This window comes from Tursiops truncatus, chromosome 1, assembly GCF_011762595.2.
Source record: "Tursiops truncatus isolate mTurTru1 chromosome 1, mTurTru1.mat.Y, whole genome shotgun sequence".
Taxonomy (NCBI): domain Eukaryota; kingdom Metazoa; phylum Chordata; class Mammalia; order Artiodactyla; family Delphinidae; genus Tursiops; species Tursiops truncatus.
In genome coordinates this window covers 1,613,305-1,628,041 of record NC_047034.1, presented here as the reverse complement: position 1 = coordinate 1,628,041, position 14,737 = coordinate 1,613,305, and the positions used below count along the sequence as shown (strand labels likewise).

The following is a 14,737-nucleotide window of genomic DNA, read 5'->3' as shown; positions in this document are numbered from 1 at the left end:
GTACATGGCTCTGAACTTGGGCACATCTTTGCAAACTGAAATGCCCACCCCACCAAGACCCTGGCTCAGGGCTCCACAAGGAGCCTTCTCGACACGTTGACTTGGACAAACCCTGCGGGAAGAAATTCCATCAGACGCAGCTGGGCCGCCAAGCCCGTTTCTGCCTGGGTCCCGGATGCACCCCTGCCACACTTCCGGGACGGACGGATGGATGTGACTCAGCCCTGGCGGCCCCTGGAAGCTTCTCCTGGCAGCACCCTTCCCCTGGCTGCCCCCACCCCTGAGTACCTGCTGGTTTTCATTTGGGGAAACATACGGGCTTTTCAGTGAGCGCCACGTACTGTATCTGTAAGATACTGCCACCAGACACTGTTCAGAGTCTCAGGGGGCTCTCCCACAAAGGTGGAACACAAACTCAGGGTAGTTCCTAAGGGCCAGTTCACCCACTGCCCCCTGCAGGGAATGGAGCCTGAAAGGAGCAGCGACCCCGCCCAGGCCCCCCGTGGGCTCCGTCCGCCACAGCCACCTGGACTGTGCGGGCCCTGCCTCTCTGCCTGGACCCCTCAAGGACAATGCTCCTGTCCCCTCTCTGGGTCCACTTGTGAAACACTCGTAGTCCTTTAAGTCTCTTGAGATCCACAAAGTGAGACAAGACAATTTCAGGAGGCTTCCTTGATTTACAGGTAACAGAAGGATGACATTCCTCTCCATGCACTGGTACAATGAAATTCAGGGACAAGTGTCAATCTGTGGATAGGAGCCCAGGTGCTCAGAGCCACCACTCGGCCTCGGGGTCCTGTGGTCCCACCAACGGCTCAGCAATTGCAGACTGGGGCGGGAGGTGGGGGGGGCACTGCCTGGCTTCCGAAGTGGGAGCGGGGGCCAGGAGGCAGAGCGAGCAGGGTCCTTGGTTCTCCCTGCATTGATGGGAGAAGAGGAAGGGGGAGAGAAGCCGGAACAGCGTCCAGGTGTGCCCTGAGGACGACGGCCGCGCTGTGGCATCAGCCTTCCCAGCAGAGCCGTCCCGAGGGCTGGAGTGAGGCCGGGCCAGGGCCGAGGAGTCGGGCCGGGAGGAAGCCGGCCGTGCCTTCCTGTCCCACACTCAGCTCCTGATGACCGAGCTCCCAAGGTCTGGAGCCGGGAGGGTGGCGAGGAGGGAGCAAGGTGACAGGGTCGCTCCAGTCCCGAGGCCCCCAGCCCTCCCCCCCGAAGACCACCTGTGCAGGCAAACCGAGACCATGGGCCCAGTGCTCTCCCTAGATTATGCAGCTGAGCACATGTCAAAACAGAGAGAGAAGGAAAAACGCCCCGGGCTTTAAGGGGGAGACCCGGAGGGCAGCACTGAGTGGGGAGAGTGGCCAGCTCCGTGTGGCCTCCGGCCCTGCCCTGACCGTGGCCCGGCGGCACTGCTGCCTAGCTGAGCATCTTGTGCCGATCGAAGACTGTCTTCCGCTGTTCCTGCACCTGCAGCTTCCACCGCTGCTGCGCTCCCTCCACGCGCTCCAGGACTGTGTTCGCCCGGGGCCCGGAGAAGGTGGCAGCCGCCACAGAGCGCGCGTCCTGTTGCGGGAAGAAGAAGAGGCTTGGCACCGCGAGCCGGGCGGTCTCAAACGCCTGACATGGAAAACAGTGCCAGGAGAGCAACCCCAAAGGCCTCCCCGAGGGCCTATCCAGCACAGGGCGCCCGCGGCTGCAGGATGGGCAGGGGCTGGGAAGCGGGGGCTCTGGTTAGGCCCGGCCGCGCCCCAGACTCACTCCTGACCCTCGAGAGGAACGCGGAGGGTCAGCAGAGAGGACGCGATGACCCTGTCGTTCGAGGAGAGGCACCACGTGCCCCCACGGCTGGTAGCGGACTGCAGAACCCCTTGGCCCTGCCGGCCACGGCCAGGACAGCGGGGAGACCCCCAGGACCTGCTGGGCCGGGCCTGGGACCCCAGCTCACTCCCCAAAGGACAGTGTCTGCAGGGTGGAGCTGGGAGCTCGCCCTTCGTGCCCATTCCAGAGCCAGAGCCGCTCCGGCCGCCCTCCCCGCTCTGCCCCATCCCCCCGCCCCCGCCCGCCCGCCCTCAGAACTGCCGCTGTCGTCAAAGGCAGCATCTCCCCCTAATTACCACTTCTCTGCCTCTGAAGCTCCAGAGCCCATGCATTTCCTGCAGGACCTGAACCTGATCTCTGGGGGGAACTGGAGCCAAGGGCCAGGCCCACAGCCCGGGGGATTTCCTCCCCAGCCCTCCCTTGCCTCTCATCTCGTGCCACACACCTCTTAAGGGATTAGCACACCTCTCTAAGCCCAGGGCCGCCCAGCAACTGCAACTCTGCTTCCAATGCCCCGAGCTGGCACAGCTTCTGTCGCCATGCAGCTGCCAGGCTGGGGAGGTAGGGGCGGGGGATGGGGGCGGCGGGCGGTGAGGCTGGCAGGTCGTCACTGCCGCCCAGAGCTCTGCCCAGGGTGAGTGAGAGACGGACGCTGCCCCCCGGGAGCCCTCGGCCCGGGAGCCCGAGGAGCCCGCTCTGCCAGGCTGGACGAGGACCACGGCAGCACCTCAGGGGCAGGTGCCGGCGCAGCAGACTCGAAGCCAGGACCCCGGGCTCTACAGCTGCCCCCTTCTCCCGGCCTCGGCCACTTAGCGGCTGTGTGGCCCCGACAAGCCACTTGACTTCCCCAAGCTTCAACTTCGTAAACCCGGTCTTCTCAGGCTTTTCTAAACACACACACAGACACACACACGCGCACACACAACACTCAGCACGACGCCCCCTGACGCCCTCTACCCTGCTCCATCTCAGTTTCCAGTGCTGGTCATGACTCAGGACCTCGTGGGTGGCGCCCCACACCCTGACACACGGTTTATGCCCAGGAGCGGGGTGCGGCAAGGTTACATACAGTAACACGTGTAACGTCCTCAGCACACTGCTGTCAAGCGGGAGCCCGCGGGGTGCTCAGTTTCCTTCCTCCCCAGCAGTTCACGGTGGGAAGATGACTGTGGCATCACACCCGGCTCTGCACCTGGGCTCTGACCTGGAGCACGACCCTGGCTGACGCCCTGTCCTCTGAACCTGCTTCCCACCCACGGATGGAGCCTGCAGGAGCGTCTTCTCGGGGACGGTGGGCGCACAGCGTTCAGCGGTGCCTGGCAGATCACAGGCGCTCAATTCACAGCAACTGTCAGTGTGAGACCCACTCCCGGAGCCCCCAGGCAGGAGGGGGGACCTGCCCTTGAAAGGTCACCGGTGTCGCTACTTTGCAGATCGTCCCTTCCCGGTTCAGGACCAGCCTCTGCGTGGCCGTCTAGGTGAGGAGGCACTGGAGACCCCCGTGGGAGGCTGTCGGCCCCCCAGGACCGAGCTCTCCCGGCTCCGGGGCTACGGGGCTTCTCTCCCCGCCGGCCTGCCCACACTCTCGTCCTCCTGGGAGCCTGGGGGCAGGCCTGGCGGGGCGGAAAAGCGCCTCTCCTGTCCCATCGGGAGAGTGTCTGGAGGGAAAGCAGAGGGAGCCTAGAGCAGCGCGTGAAGGAACAGCTGGAATTCACCGCATTTCCACAGGACCACTTGTTTTTCCTTCATGTAAAGTCTTGGCAAACAGGTCCTAAGCCGGGAAAGCTGCGGCTGAGAGGCTCTGCGCTTCCACCGCTAATAGTCTGATTAACGGGTATTAGAGACGCCACGCCTGTCCTAGAAACGCTCAGAGCGGGGCCTGGTCCTCACCCACTCTGCCACAGGAGAGATGCTACCACTTCCAACCCTCTTACCCCCCGAGCTGGGCCTCTGGGCAGCGAGGGCAGGAGGGGGAGCCCTGCCGACCAGGAGGGAGGCGCCTGCCACCGGGGCTGGACGGGCCTGAGGATGAGCGGCCCTGGGCGCCAGGCGCTCTCTGTGCTGCACCTGGATTATCCCCAGGCTCACGAGACCGGCTCATGGGCCACGGGACTCTCACCTGCGGCTCTGCCGCCCAAGGTCACACAGGATTGGGACCCGTGTCTCCCGAGCCCCACATTCAAGCCCTCTGGCCTGGCCTCCCTGCCCCCGGCCTCTGGCCCCGCCATCCCTCAGCCTTCCTGCCTGCAGCGAGGGCGGCCCTTCAGGTCAGGGCCCCACGGCATCACAGCAACCACGCTGAGACAGGAGCTCAGACTTGGAAAACTAACCAAAGGGTTAAACACCAGGACAGCGAGTGCAGAGCTGGGACTCCGGCCCAGGATCACAATCCCAATGCCACGCTGCTAACGGCTGGGCCACGAGGTCCTGACGGCCGTTCTAGAGACGTCCGCCAGCCCTGCCCTTCCTCGTCCCCCTTCCTGCTCTGGGCTCAGGGGGACGAGGGCCCTGTCCCTCTTGGGCTCCTCACCGCCCTGGGAAGGGAGGGTCCCCGGCTGCCATCACTCCTGCACACCCCTCTCTCCCGCACTCCCGCCCAGTGGGCTGTGGTCTCGGAGGACCCTGCAGAGCTGAGGCCCACAGACACCCACAGCCTTGTAGGACCCTTTCCTTCTCTCTCTTCAAAAGGGGCCAAACCTACACATCTAGCACAGCTCTGTTTGCCGTTTCTGCCCCGGCAGAAAGGCTGGCTTCCTCCTTTCAAAGGGCGTCTGAGCCGGGGGATTAGTCCTGATGCTGCTGGAATCAGGAAAGGCAGCGCCCCGCACCAGGGGCCCACCGGGCCGGCTGGCACCTTCAGAGGGAGCGGGGCTTTCATCTCCTCAGCGTGGTGGGCCAGGCCCCCTTCCTCTCTGTCCTCGAGCCCCAGGGCAGGAGCTCCCGGCTACAGGAATGGGGGGACAACCCAAAGGGCCCCCATGCTGGGATGCGATCGACCCCCCGACTCCTGGGGTGTGGAGGGGAGCCTTCTCAAGGTCACTGGGTTGCACAGGCCTAGAGCCTGACTTTCTTCCGCTTGGGGTGAAAGCTAAGTCCCCCGCCCCGGGGGGGCCCCATCCCTCTGAAGGGAAATGCTCTTCAGAGCATTTCCAGAGATTCAGCTCAGCCAGGCAGGGCCTCCTCCCCTTGCCGGCCCCAGGCCCAGGCGCCACCGCGGTCTCCGCTCCACTCAGCTCCAGCGGCCCCAGCACTTAAGCGGCCCCGCCCCACCACGAAGAACCCCGCTGCCAGGAAGCCTTCCCACACTAACACCCAGGAAAAGTCAGCCCCAGCTTCCCCCGCCCCTCCCGACAGCCTTCTATCCCGTATCCCTGACCGGGGGCTCTCCCCCTGAGGGCGGGCCCGAGGTCTGTGCATCTGTCTACACGGGCACCTGCAGGACCTGAGTACGTCAGGAGGAAGAGAAACAGGGACGGGGAGAGCCGGGGTGCCCAGGGCGGGGCCCATAAAGAGCCGTGCAGCTTGCCCTCCCTTCGGGCTCTGCAGCCAGGTGGCACGCATTCCGGGGAGGCCGCGGAGCCGTGTAATCATGGCCCATCTCTCAGCCGCTCCCCAGCCAGGGCTGCAATTACCGCACGCATCCCCTAATCACGGGGTACTCACCCGCGCCGCTCTGCCCCCAGCAGAGCCGCTGTTACCGCGCGTTAATAACCAGGTAGGCGTGCGAGATTTCCTCCTGGGCAGAGAGACCACCCAACTGCCGGCCCCCCCATGCCCGCCTCCCAGCCCCAGTGCCACTGGCCGGGCGCGTGTCAGCAGGAGGCTGGGGGCACCCACCCCCGAGGGGCCATGGGGTCCAGGGACGGGCCAGGCCCCCTCCCTCCCTGGCCGTGTGCACGCCTGCCCCATGCGGCCGGCCGGGCAGCTTCACGCTGAGGTCTGAGCCCCAGCCCCTCTTCTTGGCGGGAACCTGCCCTTCCCAGCTCCACCCGCTACGTGAGATGCTCTCAAGGGCGACAGCCGGCCGGCGCTGCAGCCTAAGCCTGGTGCTCTAGTGACCACTCACCCCTTCACCTCGCTCACCTGTGTCCCTGCAGGAAGAGTCCCTCTTACACGTGTTAACCTCCCGGCTGTGGTCCACCCCGGCTTTACGTAAACCAGGGTGAGGCCGAGCTCTCCGCACCTGCGCGCAGCTGGTCCCCAGGGCAGGAAGCGTCCTGAGCCCCACCTGCCCGCAGATGCCACCCTCTGGGGCACCCCTCCTCCCTCACTGCTGTCTCGGGCACACGTGGCGGCTGTGTAGGCCCGAGGGGGCGAGCTCGAGGGGCACAGGCCAGGAGCCCCTGACACCGTCACAGCTCTGCACGACACACACCACCTCTCACTCCCACAGAGCTGCCTGCGCCTCCTGTGTCCCACCCCGGGCTCCCCTGACTCTCCAGGTACACTCTCCAAGTCCACCGTCAGCCTGACACCAAGCTCTGAGCACCCACATGGGGCTGCCTGGCGGGCTCACTGGCCCTCTGCTAGGAATGCAGGGCGACAAGGAGGCTCCCCGACCCGTGCACTGAAGCTGCTGATGCCAATCAGGGAAAACTCAAGGCTGCCCCCGCTGAGGAGACACTGCGGTCCGGGTGACGCACAGGACACCACACGGGAGAGGAGCCACTGGAGCGCTGGGGGAGGGGAAGACCGCCCGCCGAGGCCCCAGGGACGCCGCGTTGGCGGAGGGGCCGCTACCTCGTTCTCCTCCTCGTTGTGCAGCCGCTCAGTGTAGGCGTCCGGCTTTCGAATCAGAGGGTCCACCAGCATCAGGAAGGCCATGTAGAGCAGGAGGGCGCCCACCACCGACAGGTAGATGACGATGATGACCTGCGAGCGGAAGGGACCCAGCTTGCCCTGCGGGATGCCGCTCCCCTCCCTTGCAGTCTGTCTTCACCGGGCAGTGTGGCCCCGAGTGCTGCCTGCAGACAGGCCAGGAGACCGCGGGCGCGGAGAACGACCCACCCCACCTTTGCTGACTGTGCCCTCGGTGGTCGGGACCCCACAAGAGCCACCAGTTCTCTGGCAGCACAAAGATGACAGATGAGGCGCCCCCAGGAGTGGAGAGCGGGGAGGGGAATCTGCCCGGCCAGACGGGGGCAGGGGGAGCGCCCGTCAGAGCGGGGAGAACCGAGCCCTGCTGAGGGCAGCACAGGGTGACGGGGTGGGAGCTTCAGTCCCAAGAGGGCGAGTCACCTTCAGGGGACAGAGGGGACAGGCCGCGGCCACAGACACCCCCCCCCACCGTCAGTCACAGCAGGAGGTGAGGCTGGGGCAGAATTACAGGCCTGGAGAGCCTCCCAAGCTGCAGTCATTTTTGTTTTACAGGAAAAACAGAGTCAAGGAAGCTAATGAGATGTTTCCCAGTGTGGGTACTCCGGGCACCTTAGGCAGGACTCCCCAGGACACTGCCCTCCATAGTCAGTAATACCACAGTTACTGGGGCCACAGTCCATCTCCAAATGTCCCCCAGGGGCTGACACTCACCTGATGCAGAGCCCCCCAGGCCACGCCATCACCCTCAGTCCCAAGAATACCAAGTGGTGGATGTGCCTGGAACCCAGATTTGCCGTGACTGCAACTCCTAAGCCTCTTCTGCTCCCCAACTGCCATCTGTCGCTGGCGACCCTAGCCCCGTGTCTACGCTGTGACGGGAGCCGAGCTTAGTCCACAGCCAAGTCCAGCTGGACCACACGCCTCCCTGACTGGGGCATCTTCAGCCAGGGTGAAGGATCAGAACTCTTGCCTGTACCCCAGGAAGCGGGGGGGGGGGGAACCTGAAGCTGGAGGGGGTTTTCTCTGGTCTCTTAGCAAGGACTAGAGGGCAACTGGGGGATTAGGATGTATCTGATGAGGTCCCCATGTCAGGAAGTCCCTTCCAATCTAAGGTCTTGGGGACCTGATCCCCCAAGCGTGGGGCCAGTGGATAAGCTCAGAGGGGAAGGGGTGATGATAGGGAGGGTGGACAGGCAACCGCCTTCACGTCAGAGGGGACAGGATGGGCACCATGGGCCAGGCAGGGAGGGCAGCGGTGAGGACCACTTCCCCTCCAAAAGAACCTCGAAAGGGAAGCCCGAGGGCAGGCTCAGGGCTGCTGCCAAATTCCTGTGGGTTCTTTCCTGATGCTATTTCCAGACCCTTCACCAGACACGCAGAAATAAGCTTAAGAGCTGGACCAAGAGAAGCTTATGTTGGAAATCGGCAAGCATGGCCAGGCGCGCCCTGGTTGGGGTGTGGTGGTGCTGGGGGATCGTCTGCCTGGAGGGGACCAGGGACCAGGCCTCTCCATGTCCTCACTGTGTGTTGGTGGCCACTCCACCACCTCCCCTGAATTCACTGATGCCCATGAGAATGGGGTTCAGGGGAAGCAAGGGGGGCGTCTGATGGCCATCCTGCCAGGCCCGCAGCTCTGGAAGCTTAACTAGACTGCAGGCTCCGGAGGGCGGGCTACCTCCGCTCCAGCATCCCTTACGGTGCCCGGGACACAGCAGGAGCCCCGGAAATGTCTACTGAACAAACGGAAGGCGAGAAGGGAGAGGAAGACGGGAAGCGTGGGGGAAGGGGTCTCAGCCCCCCTACCAGGTCCCCCCGCGAGTGTGATGGCGTCAGAGGGGAGAGCGGCCCCAAGCGGGGTGGGAAGGGGGGTCCCTGGGTTGCGACCAGGCCAGACTCGAGCCATCCCCCCCAGCCCCCGAGCAACGCTGCGGAAGGAAACAGGACAGGACGGAGGGCGGGGCGGGGCCACGCAGGCCCCCCAGGGAGGGGGGCGGGGCGGGGCCGCGCAGGGGCGGGGCGGGGCGGGGCCGCGCAGGGGCGGGGCGGGGCGGGGCGGGGCGGGGCGGGGCGGCCGCCGGGCACCTTGATGGTGGTGGTGCTGCGCTCCTCGTACTTGCACTCGCACAGCAGGCAGTAGGCCTCCACGTCGTGGCCGGGCACCGGCATGGGCTCCACCACGTGCAGGCAGTTGCTGCAACAGACAGAGGGCTGTGGGGGCAGCCGGGGGGCTCCCCAGGGAGGGGAGGGTCTCTGAAGGGTCAGGCTGGCGGAACCCCTTTCCCAACCCACAGCCTCTCGAGGCCCTGGCCCTCCGTGACTCACCGGGTGAGTGTCCCACCCCCACCCCACCCCAGTCCCTCGGGTCCAGGGTCTGTCCCCGTGGCAGGCAGCGCCTCCGCCAGGCCTCCTCTGACCCACGGATCCACCACAAGCCAGTGACTCTGCCGTCTTCAACATCTCTGAACCCCACTTCCCTATCCCCTCCCACTGCTGTGTCTCAGCCGGGCCCTGCCACCAGGAGGTTGGTGCCCTGGGCCCGAGCCTCCTCTGGGAGCTGCACCTCTGGGAGCTGCAGGGCTGGCGCCGCATGACCCTCCAGGCCCTTCCAGCTCTGGCCCGGGCTGTCCCAGGGGCCCTCAGGCTCAGGCGGGGTTTCTGGCAGAGGCGCCAACAGTGAGGGCTGGCATGTCCTCCACAAGCCTCTGTTCCCCCGAAAAGTCCATATGTGGAGGGTGTGATTTTGCCTGAACCTCTGACGACCCCACTTCCAGCGCTGGGCACGTGGCTCCCTGCCGTAACTCAGCCCCTGCCCGGGAAGGGGCCGCCGGACAGGGCCAGGTCCACACCCAGCACTGGGGCATCACTCCTGGGGCCTCCCCTCTCCAGGGGCCAGATTTCTCCCTGGGTCTGGAAGGTCACTCTGGTGCACCAGTGGGACGTGTGGGTTCCCCACAGGGATGTGTTCTCTCCCCAGAGAATCAGTGAAACCGTGACGTGTCCCTTTTTGGGGATCAGTGATAGCGCCGTAGGGGAGAGGGTTACCGGAGGGCAAGCTGGTTAAGTCTCCGCTTTCTGCAGGTGATGTGTGTAACTTCTCTGGGCCTCGGTGTCGTCATGGACACGTGAGGACATGTGTGTGTTTTATCAGTGTCCTTCAAAATGCGCTCCCTGGGGCACCCCAGGGCCCTCTGTGCGGAGGGTGGGAGGGAGGGGCCACAGTCGCTCTGCTCAGCGGGGGCCGTCCTGACTTCTACACAATGTGTTTCCAAAACAGATTTGTTTGAAGCCTGTATTTTTAGAAGTGTGAGAGACACCGCACTAGCCAGCTCTGGGACTGTCTCTCTAGTGCACTCCTCGGGAGCTCCACCATCAGGGAGAAGGTGTCGGGGTTTCTGCCCCTCACAGGCATGAGGACCCCCAGCATGAGACGGCAGAGCGCCTGCAACACGGGAACGTGGCCTGTGCCGCTCAGACCCCCTGGCTTCACACCCCTCCACCAGGGGAGGGCCCAGGTGTCCTCCTCGCAGTGGAGGGACCATGCGGAAGCGGCCTGAGGACACACCTGGTCTCCTCTGGCCCTGGCCTGAGGTCTAGGATCACAGGGTCAGGCCCCACCCCTCCCCTGCGGGGCTCCAGGCAGCCTGCGATGCCTCCCCTCCCTGACAGGCCAGGGTCACTGGGTCCCAGAACCCTGGGGTCTTACATCCCAGCCTCAGGTTCCACCCACCAGCCTTCGTGGAACTGTTCCTCAGGCAGCCCCCTAATGCTGCCTTCCCAGGGGAAGGAGATAAACCACAGCCTGAGAGGTCCAGGTAGGACTCTGTCCTCCGTGGCCTCCACGCTTGGCTTGGGGCCTTACTCTGACCCCAGTGCAGAGACAGTGCTGGTGCAATGTGGTGGTGCCTGAGGGATGTAGCTGGTGTCTGGGCTGAGACAATCTAGTCGTTTATTCCTGATGTTATTTGAACTGTAACCACAAGATACAAGGAGGTCACAGGGGCTTCCCCAGGGCTCCAGGTCCTGGGGCTTTGTAACTCCATCAGGACGGGCAAAGACAGAAGGAAACTGGGGCTTCCCTCTTGGGCTGTGGCCTAAGTCGGCCTCTTCGTGGCCTCTAGGAAGGCATAACAATATACATTACTAATACTATCAGCCGACATTCATACGGCCTCACCATGTGCTGGGAACTGTTCTAAGTGCTATACTTACTTGTACATGCATTGCACAAGTGTGCGCGAGCCCACACACACACACACACACACACACACTCTCTTATTTAATACTCAAAATACTGCCACCGCTTTACAGATGAAGAAGCTGAATACACTGGGGATTAAGTAACTTGTTTCACAATGAACAAGGAGCAAAGCTAGACTGAAAGGCAGGCAGGGTCGATCCAGAGTCCGCATCTAACCAGACGGGTTCTCAGAAAAATCACACACTCGGAGCTGGACAGGTTCAAAACCCCCAAATGCTGCTCTGGACCAACTGCTTCACAATCACTTATTTAACAATCACTTATTTAAGAAAGAGCTTCTGCCATGCCCCAACCCCCATACTCACTGAATCAAGATCTTGGGCGGGGGGTGGGGGGTGGTGTCTAACATACAGCATGGCGACTATCGTTAACAATACGTGTTAACAATCATGTACACTTGAAGCTGCTAAGAGAGTAGATCTTAAATGTTCTACCACACCCACACCTGCATGGTTACCCTGTGAGGCGATGGAGGTGGTGTCTAACCTTGTTCCACAATAGATACATGTATCAAATCACGTAACCTTATACAACGCCACATGTCTGATTCATCGCAATAAAGCTGGGAAAAACAACAACAGAAAAGAACCCAAAAATCAGGGCGGACGGGGTGCTGGGACTCTGTATTTTCTCAAAGCCCACCTGGTGATCCTGACACCTGACCAAGTAGAGGCAACGCTGACCTGGGCTCCCCCGTGTGGCGTAACCGCTCCACGGGGATCAGATGCAGGTATCACCGCACCTGCGCTCAGAGCCCTCTGGGATGAGGCGCCCCTGCTCCTCAAACGGCCTGCACAGGAAATGCCCCCTCAACTCACTTCAATCTGGTTCCCTGGAGCTCTCCTCGCTGGCCCCAGTCCTACACCCAAACCACACGGTGCGCCTCAGAGCACGCCAGTCCCTCTCCTGCCCTCTCAGCTGCGTGTGTCCCCAAGTCCTCTCCTTCTCAGACTATTATTCCTTAAACCGTTCTTTCCAGGAGAGCATGTTGAAACGTGCCTTCAACAAGCTGATGTCCTTTCTCTGAATGATTTTTTGATTACTTCTCTCTTTCTTGAAGTGAGGCATCCAGAATTCAAGACTCCAGGAGTATAATGTAAATTCTCTTTGGGCCTCGATCTCTGCAGCTATAAAATGGGGACACAACCCATCCCACTGCCTTACAAGGTGGTTAGACACTGGCATCAAATGACGCATGTAACAGAGCTTCGCCAAGCGCACGCAAGTAGGCGAAAGATCCCCCGGTATGTGGCTCTAATGTCTACCTCTCCCGCCTTCTCTGTTACCATTTTGCAGATATGAACAAACACCCACATCAAAGCAAATCAAAGAGCTTCCCTGGTGGCGCAGTGGTTGAGAGTCTGCCTGCCGATGCAGGGGACACGGGTTCGTGCCCCGGTGTGGGAAGATCCCACATGCTGCGGAGCGGCTGGGCCCGTGAGCCATGGCCGCTGAGCCTGCGCGTCCGGAGCCTGTGCTCCGCAACGGGAGAGGCCACAACAGTGAGTCCCGCGTACCAAAAAAAAAGCAAATCAAAATCCACTCCTCTGACCAGGAACCCCTCAGCTGGAATTAAAGACACGCGGACCCTATTTCTAATCGGTTGTGTGACCAGGGACAAAACATTCCTTTGTAAGGTTCTCCATAGAAATGGGAGAGCAAGCTTATCCTCCAGGGGTCCGTGAACCCCACTCGACACCCACAACCTCAAGGGCCAGCCTGGGCAATGCCTTACCAGTCCTTCTGTGACACATTCTGGTTGTAAATGTGTCCACTGATGTTTCTATACGGTGGACAGATGCATTTGCACCGGATATCTTCAGAACTCTGTGAGAGAAAGCACATATCAGGAGGGCAGGGCCCCTGGCTTCAAGTTCTAGCAAGACTCTGCACTTTCAGTTCCCTGTTCCACAAGGTGATCATATGAACGCTCCTGACCTGCCCCCATGCCCAAGTTCAGCAGGAACGACTTCTGCAGGAAGGATGCTACATCACAGGGTCCTCGAGAAACTGTCTGGGGGCGCGAATGATACTCACAGGCTACCCAGGGCTGCCACACCCAGGGCTGCCGCTCCCAGGTAGGGGGCTTGGGGGAGGAGCAAGCAAGGTGGCAGTCCTCTGCTCTGGGCCTCACACCTGTGTGTGTACCCGGGTCCAGAAGTCTTGGCGGCTGGCCTCTTCCCCCAACCCCACCTCCAACTTCCTAGGTTAGGATCAGGGAAGGAGAAGGCTGGGGTGAACCAGAAAAAGTGGACGCTTCCATGGAAACACTCAAGCAACCCCTCTGGAAGTTCTCCCTCCCTGGAATGGGTCAGAGACAACAACACAAAATTTGCATTCGAATTAGCATTCCCAGGAGGAAGTGGAAACAAACCGAGACTCAGTCCGATTCAAAGCCTCAGTGACCTTCATAATCTCGAATTCCAGAGACCTATCCAAACCCAGCTCCGGGCCATTACCCCTAAGGAATGGAAGTTACCTCGAGTCCCAGCTCGGGGGTGGGTCCCCTCCACCCAGAAACCTGCAATCTGTGCAGACTTCACACTCCTCACATTACGCCCACTCCTTGGGCTACTGGAAGCTCCGACTAGGGCAGTAGGCACCCAAGAGCAAAGCAAGAAGGTACTGAGAACTTAGACAACTTCCCCAAACACAGAACCCTGACCGGAATTCCACCTCCGGCGTGCCAGATCGAGACGCGTGCCCCGCAGACGCCCCCTCTCCTGGAGGCCTGCAGCCTAGGGCCGAGAGAACATGCACCGGCACGGCCCGAAGGGGAGTGAGGGGCCGGGCTGGAGCAGTAGCCCCCCCGGGATGCCGGGGCGCAGGCAGGGTGGTCGCGCATGGGAGCTGCACCTTGTTGGCTTGGGCTGGGAGCACCAGCAGACTTGCGACCACGGCCACCAAACACAGGAGCTTCATGCTTCTCAGACTTCCGGGGCCGGCAAGACCGCCCACCTGGAAGAGAAATACTGAGGCGGAGAAGGGGCGGGCAGCCACGCAGCACCCTCGGCCCCGGAGCGAACCGCCCTGCTCGGGCATGGTAAGCGGGTGGGAGCTGGGCCCGGGGTCCTGGGCCTTCCAAGCCTGGTCCGCGAAGGCGCTTCCCTCTCCCCCAGGCCTCGACTTCCACAGCCCACCTGGCGCGCCGGGCCGCGGGGCCTCCTGGGCGGGGCCACGGGCCTCGGGTCCGCCGGGCAAGGCCGGCCAGCGACCCCCATCTCGCGTTCCTCCGCCCTCCCTCATCACCGCCCGCAGCTCCTCCCGCTCCGGCCGAGGGAGAATCTGGGGCGCGAATTCTGGGAGCCCCAACCCCACAGCCAGGCCGCGGGCCCCGTACCCCAAGGCCCTCGCGACCCCCGCGACCCCCGCAGCCCTCCCCCAACGCACGCCTGCTAACCTGCGAACCCCGCCTTGGCAGCACAGGACCTGGCCGGACCCGCCCCTCCAGCTTCTATTGGCTGCTGGGGATGTCGCCAAGGCAACAAGGCCCGCCTCCGCATGGGCGCCGAGGCTCCGCGCAAGGGAGAGGGAGGCATTTCTCAACCCTACCATACAGGAAAAGGGAGCGTCTGCAAGCGAACGAGAAGCTGGGAAGATGTGGCCTCCTTGCGGCCGCAGAATTCCACCGCCGAGCTCCCTCCTCCCTGTATTCAAAATCCAGGTTTTCGGAGCGGGCCTAAGCTGTTCAGTCTTGCCGTTTTATAGAGAAAGCACTTGATAAACAATAAGCTAGTAACAACAATAACGCTAAAAGCAGATCCACAATTTGGAGATGTTATCTGAGTCGCATCTTTGCTGCAGAGGGCGGCCCCACCTCTCCTCCCCCTCCCCGGCAGGAGGAGG

General features: G+C 62.4%; 1 protein-coding gene across 5 annotated transcripts; it reads right to left on the bottom strand.

Moving 5' to 3' along the window:
- Positions 1–653: 653 nt before the first annotated feature.
- TMEM9 (transmembrane protein 9) lies at positions 654–14,252 on the bottom strand. 5 transcript variants are annotated; one of them, XM_033846765.2, is made up of 7 exons: positions 14,032–14,236; positions 13,748–13,849; positions 12,627–12,718; positions 8,716–8,824; positions 7,345–7,410; positions 6,556–6,687; positions 654–1,560 (listed from the first exon to the last, which is right to left on the bottom strand). In XM_033846765.2, the coding sequence occupies exons 1-7, from the start codon at positions 14,110–14,112 to the stop codon at positions 1,414–1,416; spliced, it is 729 nt and encodes a 242-aa protein (XP_033702656.1). In that variant the 5' UTR covers positions 14,113–14,236; the 3' UTR covers positions 654–1,413. The 5 variants fall into 5 exon arrangements, 4 of the variants coding, with proteins under 4 accessions (XP_033702656.1, XP_033702439.1, XP_004324759.2 ...); XM_033846548.2 differs by having other exon boundaries at positions 13,748–14,241; XR_012329664.1 differs by having other exon boundaries at positions 1,422–1,560; positions 7,345–7,502; positions 13,748–14,250.
- Between the last annotated feature and the right edge of the window lie 485 nt (positions 14,253–14,737).